Here is a 13,064-nt window from a genome sequence, read left to right as displayed (position 1 = left end):
TCCCATACTCTCTATCTCTACCACCCCTACTCTCTCTTTCACACTTCCTCTCTCTCCCACCCCCTACTCTCTCTCTCTCTCTCTCTCTCTCTCTCTCTCTCTCTCTCTCTCTCTCTCTCACACACACACACACACACACACACACACACACCCATCCCACGCTCTCCTCTCTCTCTCTCTCTCTCACTCTGCCTCTCTCCTTCCCTCTCTATGCACTATTTAGGTCTTAATAGTGCATACACACTAAAGTATGCACATGCTATTAGAGACTCAAATTTTAAAAATCTATAAATAACATTTGCACACTATAATGCTATTTAAAGATTTGCATTCTACCAAGCTTAAGGCTTGGTTTTGCCTTGGGGATCCAACCCAAAGGTTTGGAGTTTGTAAACTAGTTTGAGACGTGTTTTGTTGCAAACATACAAAAAATGGCATAAAATATATAAGAATCCTTAAGATGGCATGTGACCTAGCCATAAAATTTTGTTTATTATGGTACTTGAATAATTGTGTGCATAAGTAAAGAAATAATCTCTTCATATACCACTACTAACACACAAATATGTGTTATCTTAATTAGGTTAGATAAGATGAGTCAAAAGGCTAGATTTGTATTTAAATTATAATTTTTAAATGCTAAATTGATGGACATATTAATATTATGCTTAATCTATAATGAAGATGAAAAATTTAGGAATAATGAGTACGTTATAAGTTCAAGTGTTAGATTCAAACAACAACCAAGCTCTAATACTAGTTGTAGCATAAAATATACAGAACCTATAAAATATAGCTTAACCATAAAATTATATTTATTTTTCATGCTTCTAGAAATGGAATAATTTCTTCATATACCACAAAAAATACACAAATATAAATATTATCTTAATTCAGGGTAGATAACATGAGTCAATAGTGTAGATTTAATTAAAATTGCAAATTTTAAGATCTAAAGTGATAGACACATTGATGTTTATGCTTAAAGATGAAAAATTTAAGAATAGAGAGTACTCTTGGGGAAGCAATTTGTATATAGATAACATATTCTAGATAGTGAGAGTGTTTGTCTTTTAATTTAAAAATTAATTATCATTATAATATTCAATATAATTATTGAAACACTAATACAATACTACCATCAATTTCAAATGCATTAAATATTTTGCATAAATTTGTGTGTGATTGATTAAATTTATAAATTCTAAAATTTTTACAATATAATATTAAGATTTTTTTGAAGTCAAGGAAAGGACCTATATTTTGACTCAAAATAACCACAAAATATTTTGTAAATTTAAACATATAAAATGTATTAAAAACTTTAGTTTCAGAATAAAATATTTTAAAAATATATTACAATTAATCTTTATAAGTTTCTAATCACTAGTTAGTAAAAAGTGATTCTAATAGTACAATAAAAAGGAAAAATTAATAAACAAAATTAATTTAATAACATATTATTTTTAAAGTTATGTTACAAAATAAAAATTAGAATGGATTTAAACATTCAAATCATATTTTTCTCTTCAATAATAATAATCAAATAGATGTAAAAATAAAAATATATAGATTCAAAATTCAACAAAATTAATTTTTAAAGTCAAATAATATTTAATATAATAAAAACTATTTATATTATTCTTTTTAATTTTTTTTATAATTAATGTTATATTAGAAAGCCATGAAATATTAAGAAATACAATACATTTTATTTATGAAATATTTATAGAACCCCGCTTTAATTATAACTCAAATATTTTATGAAATATAATAAATTAAAATATGAGATATAGGTGAGATATTTTGATTACAACCCAACAAAATATTTTAACAACGTAGAAAGCTTGGTAGATATTGTTTTTGTCTTTTTAACTTAAGAATGATTATTAGAAATCATAGAAAAAAATATTGATACATACATATATAGGGTTCTTTAAAATTTTCTTTTTTGTTTTTCTTTGTGTTTCAACAAAAGTGTATCCTTCTTTTAGTTAATTATGTATAAAATATTAAAATAATAAAAATCAACTTTAAATCTCAAGTGTGAGAAATCAAGATGGTAAAGCTATTTCTTTTAATATTTTCATATAGGTTAACTATTAGTAATGCTAAGAATTTTTTTGTAAATATATGTGGGTATAATTATTGTAGTTATGTTTTTAATAAATTATATAAGGTTTGGTTTGAGTATATTGTACTCTTGTTATTTGTGCCAGGATCAAGGTCATTTTCTTAGCTTATACAATAAAGAAATATATAGAATGCCATAGAAGGGCACACATTTATGTATTGTTTTAATAAAGAATATATAACTTTGTATTATACTATAATAGTTCTGGTAGACCAAGGGCCCTTTGACATATACATATTTTTAGAAAGATATATCTTTGAAGAACCAAATCCTAATTTAGATAAAACTACCTAACTACCTTGCCACCCTCGTTAAAGTATAGTTCTGAGTGCCAAATTATTGAACAACCATCCATGAAGTTGTCTCTTTAAATATGTATTCTTGACTAGAATGTTGTGAATTCTGAGGACAACCATCCATATTAAGTTCTTCACTAAGCCTCTTAATTTTCTCTAAAATCCAAACTTCACAATAGATTCTTTCACTGAATCCATAAACGTCTACAAAGAAAGGTAAAAGTAGCTTGAAATGATGGAAATCCTCCATTCTCTAATTCTATCGGCCTCCATAGTGGACCACTTTTATGAATCTTGGAATTTGCATCATGCATTGAAAAAATATCAGCATAATTCATTACAATTTTATCACCTTGGATGAATGCATATGTTAGTGAGGCATTCAAAAGTATTAATGATGAAAATCTATTAATCATCTCCTATTAATGTTTTAATGATACCAAGTGTTTTTTCTCTTTAAGAACATAATTCAAGGGTTTAATTGGGTGGTTAGATGTAGGGTTTGGATGAGCCACCCTCTTATTCAATTCAAATATAATTCTAATATTCCAAGTCCTTTGATACTATATGCATTGAAAGCAATTATCTAGATTAATGCAATATATCCACATGTCCCTAAAATTTGGTGCAAGTGTTTGGGTAGATATTTTTAAAACAAATTTAGAATTTTAAGTTTTAATTTTTAAAAAACTATTATCATATTTAGTTATATAGAAGATCTTTGTCATGGTGAATAACCTCTCTCACTATAATTGCTCAACCTTCATTGAAGAGATTCTTCCTTAGTCAAACTATTGCAAGTCCCCTAGAATATCCCCTCTATTTATAGTACTACGTTTAACCCAACCCAAAAAGATAAGTTCATTAATGCCTCTTAGTTGGAGCAACAAAATAATAGTGTGGAGGTTCTTGATGATGCAATCTCTAGTTCTTCTTTGCTCCATCAAGTTGGCTTGTGCCCATGATAATTATACTCTTAATTTCTCCACCAACACACCTTCTACCACCTTTTTTGCATCCTCCCCTAAAACCTAACTAAGTTACCTCAAGGACCCTCATATTCCTAGGTTTTCTTCACCTACCTACTTCCTAAGGTTTTTTATGGCAATATTGATCTAGATGCACTAGCTATGAAATCTGATGAGTTGTGTATTTGTCACAAAATGTTGATAGCAATTGCTGAGTGGCTCCTTTTTTAACTATAAATAGAGAGAATAGAGATAAAGAAACTAGAGGTCATAGTTGATTTTGAGCACAAATTTGAGGACTTGAACAAAGGAAAGAGGGACAAGGCATAGTGGGAAGTGGGATGTAACTTTGGTGAGAATTTGTATATCTTGGAGATGATGAAGGGGTAGATTTTAGAGGTTAGAGCCCTTAGTCCTTTAGAAGAAGAGAAGAATGACACTATCATTTCCTTTGCATCCATGAAAGAGTCCTAGGTTCAGCTAGGAGACCAAATTAAGGACTTAGCTACTTAATGGTGGAAATCCTAAGACATAGTGGAAAAGGCTATTACAGGGATCCAAGGTGGATAGAAGAACAAAAATAGAGAAGGAAATGATGAGAGGAAATCCATGGTAAAGAAGAGGGTCTCCAAGTAGTTATTAAACAAAATCGTATTCCTGGGGATGCAACTTTGTCTAGGCCAGCTAAATATCCCTCCTTTCTAGATAAGATCAAGGACTTGAGAAAATAGTAATTTGGTGTTGTGGTTGCATGGTCTATGTTGGTTGTTGGTTTGGTTCCTACTAATTATTTTTTATTTTCTATTTGTTGGTCTTATTAGTTAATTTTTCAAAAAAAAATTTAGGGTCTCACTTCTTGTGAACTCCTACCTCTCTATCCATTCAAGTTGACATTTTTTTTGTTTAAGGGTTCTGACCCTCATGCTCTTTATTTAATTAGAACCTTCATTAAAGAGAGTCAAGCCCAATCAAAAGACCTTGCCATTATTTGGTTAACTTTAGACAAGCATATGATGTTGTTGAAAAGTAGAAAATAAATATGTATCTACTAGGAACATTGATGTCTTCTTTATTTAGGAGAGTTATATGAGAAATGCAAATTATGCCTAGATAAACATATACTACCATTACAATCATGTCTACATATTTTGGGAGGAGATGTGTAGCTATGGGATGAGTATAGAAATATAGTGAAAATCTACAAGGAAGGTTATCCAAGAATTAATATGAGATTTCAAATACAAAAGTTCTTAGTTAATTGTATTTTCTTACACCTAAAGAATCATAGATATCAAATTCAAGGAAAAAGTTTTCTTTAAAAGTGTAAATCAAATGGATCCAAATTCTTTTGATTATCCACTACTCACACCTTTCTATCAAGGTGTCTATACATTTTTTTCCCTCTTTGAACATCTTTAGAGGGGGTATAAAATTGATGTAAGGGGAAAGACCTTAGCTTCCCTATCTAGTCTTTTCTTTAGTAAATATTATATGACTAAATACTAGGGAATATATACCCATATATTCAAACATGGTCTACATTAAGGAGGTATAATCCCATTGAATATATTTGATAGGAATCTTTGAAGAAGAAAAGGCTAAATAATGAGATAGTTCAAATATTGATGTTTAAATCATTTTCTCTCACGCCATTTGGATGGGAGAATCTATCTATAATATAATTTTTAGAAATCACATAAGAGGTTATACTAGATTCTATCTATGAAGAATAAGAAAAAATATATTGGGAAGAAGTCCCTAATTTATTGTTAACAAAAAGATATTTCACTTCTTTTATAACTAATTTTTAAATTTTAGAGTAAAACTTGAGTTTCATTTAGCAAAGATGTGTAAATCAACAAGGATAGAGACCATTAAAAAGAAAATACCATATTTCAAAATGTCTTCATTTCATTCACCGTGAATATAATTCAAATTAATAGATCTAGCAGCAATTGCTCCCTAATGTATTAAAATATAAATTTTAGTAATAGTAAATTATCAAAAAAAAAATACTACAATAAAAAAAAACCACCAAAAGGTTTTTCTATAAGATTTAATACTACAAAGTGTATGAATTAAATAGGGATAATAGACAATTTAAGTTCATGATGTGGCTTCACAAATTTATTTCCCTCTTTTTTTATTGCTTTCTTTTTACTTTGATATTTTTTGTCAAAATAAATAATATTTCTAATTTTATTAAATATGCAATTAAAGATAAAAATAAGCACGGAAAGGGGCCACTAACTCTACAAAATGTTGTTATAAAGAACAGTGGTTGGTAGCCAAAATAAGCTTAAGTTCAAACACAATAAAATGATATTTAAAATTAAGATCTCAAAGTAAAATGCACCTAACCAAATGAAATGTATCCATTTTTATATAGCTTGTACAAAGAGACCTCATCACCTCAAGTTCCCATTAGAATAGTATAAGAGTGTAAATCCATAGCCTTGAAATTATTAGATCCCTTATCTATAAAAATTGAGGGGACATGAGAAAAATTATTTTCATATCCCTTTTGTGAAGCCACATATTCCAAAAGTAACAGGCCATTTTTCTTTTAGAAATTTATTTGGATACTTATTTCCTCCTCAAGTTTTTTTCAATACGAAAAACTTTTAAAATTCTTCAATATATTGCTTTATAAGTGTTTTTGAAAAACTCATTTCAAGTAAAGGCTAGAATTTCTTCTTGAATAAAAATAAATATGTTCTTTACATTTTAGCTCAGTTTTTATAACCTAAATAAAAGAATATTTTCCTAGATTGTATGATGCTAAGCTTCAAAGAAAAAAGAAAACAATACAAAGTTTAAAAGATAAAGATTCTCGTACTCTCCATAAAAACTATTGCCACTATGTTTCATAACACATCATGTACAAGTAATCACAAAAAATCAATCATGAAGAAGCCCTAATCATAATATTTCACCATGCTTTCAAACTGATACACCATGTGCAAATACTCATTTAATAATAAGCTAAAAGACCTAATAAAAAAACACAAATTATATAGTTATTTAGTTCAAAATACTTCAGTTATTATATAATACAAAATGATCGAACACTTTCGAATATTTCATCAATCATAGTCAACACAAAACATATGATAAACTCCTTTCTATGATAGTTTAAGCCACTGGAAAGTATCTCCCATGCATAAATTATTCACTTCAATACTTCGTCCGATTTCAGGAAGCCACAATAGAATACTCCACTAAACATTAGGATATTATATACCACCTGTTAGATACAATTAAACATTTAGGTCAGGCAAGGAGAACAAATTTCTCGGTATACATTTCTGATGTAGCTTAAAAGAAAATACGGTAAAAGTTTGATAACAGATTTGTGGTCGATATGGATAATAATGTGAAACCAACAGGTTTGCATGACGTTTGATATTTACTTATGTAACATAAATCTAATGAAAACCAGCGTGTGACAAAGTAAGATAAAATTACTAAAAGTAGTTTATACATTAATGTTATAGCTTCTGGATTCAATTGCTGATTGATTGATGTTGTCGTACAATCAAATTGAAAAGCTGCAATACTATTACGATAGGTTGTAAGTTTGGTATACATATTTCTAATTCATTTAACACCAGCAATTTAACGCCAGCAATTTATTTCAACCTGATAGTTGGTTGAAGTTGAAAGTGACTTATATTTGTTGGAATGTGTACTTTTAAAAAAAAGTGAAATGTAAAAGCATAATAATAGGGTTAAGTAAAGTTTTAAAAGTCATTTATGTTTAGATAGTTCGAGAAAAATCTATTTGTCCTATGTTAGTTAATTTAGATGTTTTGAGAAATAATCTAAGATCTCTATAATATAAATATAGGCATTGGCAAAATGTAATTGATATGGGAAAGTTAATGAAATATATTAGTGCAAGAGCATTTTGAATATTTTTCCATTTTAATTTATTTTGTCCATCCTTGTATATATCATCATATTTTGTCACTTCCTCCAAAGAATCACAAATAGGTGTATCTTTGAATTCCAGAAATGTGAAAATATGTGACTGCTTCACTTATTTTCACATTTTGGAATTCAAAGATACAACTGTTTCCGTCACGGGTTTCTACAATATTATAGATTCAGATTTTCATGGATACATATAGAATGATACAAAATAATTTATATTGATGTTTGAACAACTTTATATAGTCTTATTTTCCCTTTAAAAACTACTTACAGTAATAACTTTAATATTAAACTAATTTATTTATTCAATCTAATCTTAGAAACTAACCTGCCGACAAAAGTGAAAGTTGAGAGAAAGTTGTAAAGGTTTTAACCTAGGGAAACTTTAATGAAGCTGCTTCATCAATATTGTTCCTTTGAAAACTTTGATGAAATGCTTTCACCAATCTTCTCTTATTGAAATCAATTTTCTCTCTGCAACTTCAGATTGCAATTCTTCAAATCCTGAATTTGCCCTCATAATAAGATTGTTCCCACTTGCCTTGCATAATAAGACATAGTTCCTCCAAAATTTCAAATCTCTTAGAGTTTGTGTAATGCCTTTCCTTGCCTCCTCAAGTGGCGTAGAAACAATCATGATTGATGGATGCCTTTACTATGAAAGTTGACATCCCCTGCTCTATGGAAGGACAATCATGTTGCCAAGTCCACCTCTTCTCTTCAGACACACAAATAGGTGCTTCTCATGCAGTAATCATCTGAAAGCGAGAAGCTAGATTGAGATGATAAAAATCCTCTACTAATAGAAAACTGCAAAAGTATAAAAAAAATTGATATTATAAATTTAGATTACATTTGAATACATACAAAATGATTGACACGGAAAAATTCATATTAATGTCTAAACAACTTTATAAGTCCAACATTTAGTATACACATTTCTAATTCATTAAATGCGAGCAATTTATTTCAAACTGATAGTTGAAGTTTGATGGGGGATATAAAACCCATTGGCACACAAAAGATAACAAACACCTCACACCTCACACCATAAGCATAATAGAGAAACGTTGGCAATCAATTGTCATTTAACGAGAAGTCGCACAATCCTTTGGCTGAAATCCAATTCTCATCTTCTCCAAATCATAGAAAACTTGAAGATTCTGCTGCTGAAAGTTTCCAAAGATTGCAGCAGGCCCAATGCCAACATTGTCTACGCTCTGAAGCAGCAGACAATGCACTTTCAATGTACTATCATTTGATGACCCAGAGGAAGGATAAAAGGAGTAGAAATGATTCTCAGAGAAGGCAAGACAACTGTGATATTGTTTTTGAAACAAAACGATATACTTGGGAAACTTTCCTGCTTTTGAGATGCAGTGGCCTAATAGCAAAGATCAAAAGCAATGCGTTTCTCATACTCATGAGACATTGAATAAGGAATTATTTCTTGTAAAGTGCTCAGAATTTTCCTATAAAATGTTTCGAGAAGATGTGTGTAGGTTGTTCCGGAGTCAATAATCATACCACCGTTGCCTTCTGAATCAAATCCCTCCAAGCTCAATTGGACCTCTGAATAAGTGTTATTGATAATAATTCTTTCTAGACCAACGTAGTAATAGTTGGGATACATGGGATTGTCTAGCATGGGGGTATATTGCATTGAACCATCATAATTGTTGGTTTATGAATTCCAACGGTCACATGACTGTTCGTATTTGCAGAGCTCTATATAATGGCTGTGTGCAGCTTATGTAATGTATCGATTCATTAATAGTAATTCCCTTTTAAAGTGTGGACATGATAAATCTGTGTGTATTTTGTCTTGTTTGATTCAATTTCTTTGCTTGCTATTATATTTACAATTGGTATCAGAGCTTGGTGAGGTTGAGCAGAGATGAAAGAAGATGAAGTTGATTTTATTACCAATGACTTTATTGATAATTTAGAAGGTGATGTTGTGTATGTGAAAGTAAGAAAGTACGCTGGTGGGATGGTTAGAAAAAAGAGGAGAGTTCACCACAAAAGATGGAATTATTTCCTTTCGCAATGTTGATGCAACTATGACATTATCCGGAACAATAGGTGGCCTCGTAAGACAAGTTTCCAACTTCTTTTTCCTATGTTGAAGGCGGAGATAGATTCTGGTTTCAGTAACAATGAAGGTTCAAATGATTTTCCATTAGAGTCTCAGGTCAATACTAATATGGAGTTTGCCTCTCAAGTTGAGGGGGATGCAGCTTGCAAACATGCTGCTAGGCCCAAATGGAGAGGCCTGTATATCGACTAAGGAGAAGGTCAAGAAGTGTAAACTGTTGCTCATCAACAAGAAGATATAATCTATCAACGTTTTCTTCTAAAAATGAAAGAGCTCAAAGCGAGCTAGGTGAAGGATCTCAGAAGACATTGGAAAGTGGGAGATTTAATTTTCCTTCACATGCGAAAGAAAATGATTTTACCATGAAAATTGATGGATGCTCTGTGATGCATGACACATCAAGCTGGGATGGGAATGACCAAACTTGCAACTAGGGGAATGGGTAGATGTATAGACACCCGAGTGAATACGAAATGGACAGGAGTGTTGTTGAGACATTTGATAACCACTGGTTTGAGGAAGTCATAAAGTCAGAGCTGGTGATGGAGGGTTATGGGCATTATTACAACAAAATTGATTGTGCAGAAGTCTTTCGACAGTCCATGAAGGATTGTGTGCATGCTTTCAAAACAATTGAAGGCAACGAGCCTAGTTTGGTAAATTTGGGGGTCACAAGCTTTGATCCATGCTCGTATAGTAGTCTCCTGCATGGAGAACGTCCTTGGGAGGATGCAGGTGGAGTGCACCCTCTGCAAAAAGGCAGTACAATGGGCAGTCAATACAACAATGATGTCTTTTATGTGTCCGAACAAAGAAACAACAATGAACTGGGCGAAATTACCTGTGATAAGGATTCTGCAGTGAATTCTATTGGTTTTGAGGCAAAGTTGATGATTACAGCATTGCTGAGATTTCAAAAGGGAAGAGGAAAATTGCAGAAGAAGAATCAATCGGATTCATCTCAGCTGGAATATATTTTGGCTTTGCAGGTCAGATACAATAGCAGAGAGCTGGGAACGATGTCAGACTTAAATTGGGTTCTGACGGAGAATTTATAAATTTTGATAATTTTGACCACAATCATGGCAATACTTGTTGTGTATGTCTCTTACTTGGCGTAGAAGAGGGAAGGATCGACTCTATAGAAATAGTTGGTAATTGTAATAATTCATATTTGACTGATCAGATAGTTATGTCAAGGTCATCGAATTTTCTCAAAGGTGCAAATAATTTGAATGTATCTGCTAACTTCTAGCAAAGAAACATTCCTCATGGTGTGCAAGTTATTGAATTTGATAACTGCGGTTTTCTTTGTGCAATGCGGGGGTATGGAAAAACATTATTTGCTCCAGTTATTGCATCTGCTGTAATCCACAAGATGGTTGTATTTATTCCTCATAAAATCATAGGGAGAGTAACTGCAGGTCTACTTGGTGATCTCAACATGGTGGAGCCTGGTAAGGAGTATGCGAAAGAAAATAAGATAAATAATTCAAGTACATTAGAGGAGCCCTCTCTTCCATATATTTTGTGGTGTGAACACCAATGGAGTCAGATGAAATTCAAGAATCCAACTTTCTCATTTAAGAACACTGCAGGAATAATTAGTGGAAAAAGATATTTATAACTTCCATCTAATGTGGAGAAGATTCATTTGGAGTGTGTTGGAGAAAAGTCTGGCAGCCTTGAGATCGTCTTAAGGACTCATTCTTCTCTGAAATTCAAAATAGGTAGTAGGGGATGCTACTGTGCATGGCTGTGCCAGTTGGATTTCATGGGGAAGATTGTTGGGTTATGAATTCCAACGGTCACATGACTGTTTGCTCTCTCTAAACTGTTCGTATTTGCAGAGCTCTATATAATGGCTATGTGCAGCTCATGTAATGTATCGATTCATTAATAGTAATTCCTACTAGAGTGTAGATGTAGGCAAGTTTTGCTGAACCATGATAAATCTGTGTTATTGTGTGTTTCATCTTCTTTGATTCAATTTTTTTTGCTTGTTATTATATTTACAATAATTGTGTTCAGATACACCCATTATCAAAGGACTTGAAACATTGGAATTGTGCTCAAAACTATAGCTTATTAGACAGTAAAAAAATCCCTTATAGCTCAAAAGAATGATAGGGCACCCTTTCCAAACCCTACAATTCCAACAGCCTCATTGGACGTAGCACTTCCACACCCAAAAATGAAATTACAAGACACATTTGGGAATGCGAGGCTTTGAAGAATTAGGAGGTCCTTCATTAGGGTACCTGCTACTAAACCATCCCCATATTTGTATGAAAATGGTGGGCGTGATCTTGAGTAGGAGCCCTCCAGGAGGGCTCTTAGAGGACATCCAACAGCTATACATGGCTCATACTCATTATCCGAAGTATGAATATCTAAACAAAGGTGGCTATGACATGGCTATGATACAGAATTAGTATTGCTAAAACTATAATGGCCGAAAAACAACAATTTTTCGTCTTCATTATTTGTAAATAGCTTACTAACACTTCTAAAAGCCAGCAACTTACCACGCTTATGATCAAGCACCTGGCTTATGAGCAAGCTAACATGAATTTATTAATCATTGAAGGTGGTAAAATTAGTAAGAGAAAACTAATGAAGCAAGACCACTTGCAAACTACTTAAACCATTATTATGTAATGACATGCATGCGAAAAACGTAAATGGGATATTTTTCATGCATTATAATGATTAATCAGTGTACTTTTCACCATAAATTACATTTAAATTTCTTTCTTATATATTTTCTGCGATGGGAGAATGGATTGAAGATGACCAAAATGGTTTTAAAATATCCAAAATATATATTAAAAGTATGACATCACATTAAAAATATGACATCACAGCTCACAATCAGATTCAAAATACAGACTATTCAAAATAAGTGATTGAGCAAAGAGATTCCAATTCGTGCAATAGGCAAGAACTTTTAGAAATGATTCAAAGGTGTTGGTAAACAGATTTTTCACTTGAAAATTGTCCAACGGAGTGTATGTGACAAATTGTTCACAACAGTTGGATAGACCCTTGATATGCGGCCTTCCTCTTCGTTTAGAGGGGCAACTCCGTCGTATAATATAAATTTTGAAGTTTTTCAAAAAGAGATGAAATCAAACTTTAAAAGATAAATAGAAAGCTATTGATGACGAATGCACCACACGACTCCCAAGCTTTTCCTGCACTAACTTATATTCTCTAATAACAACAATCAACATTTACGCTTGAGAACTATTACTAGCACAATACTGATCCAAAGATTCACATACATCTGCACAATATTGTGAGAATGTTCACCGCAAAGAATATCAACAATTCTAACAATTTAGATTTAAAATAAGCGAACTCAAATTGCACGTTCGTTTATTTTTTTGCACCAGAAACCAATGAGGATTTTTTTTTTATTACAAAGACAACACTTGTACACACTTTCCAAATATTATCTTCTGATCAAAATTTTAGCATAGTGTTCCCTTTTTCCCAAGTATAGAAAGTCCCTTACAAAGCCAAAAATGACTTCTTATATAGAAACAGAGGTTAAGAACTACCTTCTTGTGGTTAATAATTACTTCCCAAATACGTGATTTGGGTGAGGTTAATTAAACTCTACAGAA

At 31.7% G+C, this 13,064-nt stretch overlaps 1 protein-coding gene across 1 annotated transcript; it reads right to left on the bottom strand.

Annotated features, from left to right (window-relative positions):
- Positions 1–8,422: 8,422 nt before the first annotated feature.
- LOC149534195 (putative aspartyl protease At4g16563) lies at positions 8,423–8,997 on the bottom strand. The gene is made up of 2 exons (XM_089805986.1): positions 8,756–8,997; positions 8,423–8,651 (listed from the first exon to the last, which is right to left on the bottom strand). Exons 1-2 carry the CDS (start codon positions 8,995–8,997, stop codon positions 8,423–8,425), a joined length of 471 nt encoding a protein of 156 aa, XP_089662112.1.
- Between the last annotated feature and the right edge of the window lie 4,067 nt (positions 8,998–13,064).

This window comes from Cupressus sempervirens, chromosome 10 (assembly GCF_028749045.1).
Source record: "Cupressus sempervirens isolate cs-2001-9-10 chromosome 10, ASM2874904v1, whole genome shotgun sequence".
NCBI classification, from domain to species: Eukaryota; Viridiplantae; Streptophyta; class Pinopsida; order Cupressales; family Cupressaceae; genus Cupressus; species Cupressus sempervirens.
This window is presented reverse-complemented; position numbering and strand designations above follow the sequence as displayed.

Excerpts from the sequence above, each read along its gene's own strand:
- LOC149534195 (XM_089805986.1), bottom strand. The coding sequence starts at position 8,997 with ATGCAATATACCCCCATGCTAGACAATCCCATGTATCCCAACTATTAC. Across the intron at positions 8,652-8,755 it reads CCTTATTCAATGTCTCATGA|TTGTCTTGCCTTCTCTGAGA; the intron begins GTATGAGAAACG and ends ACAATATCACAG.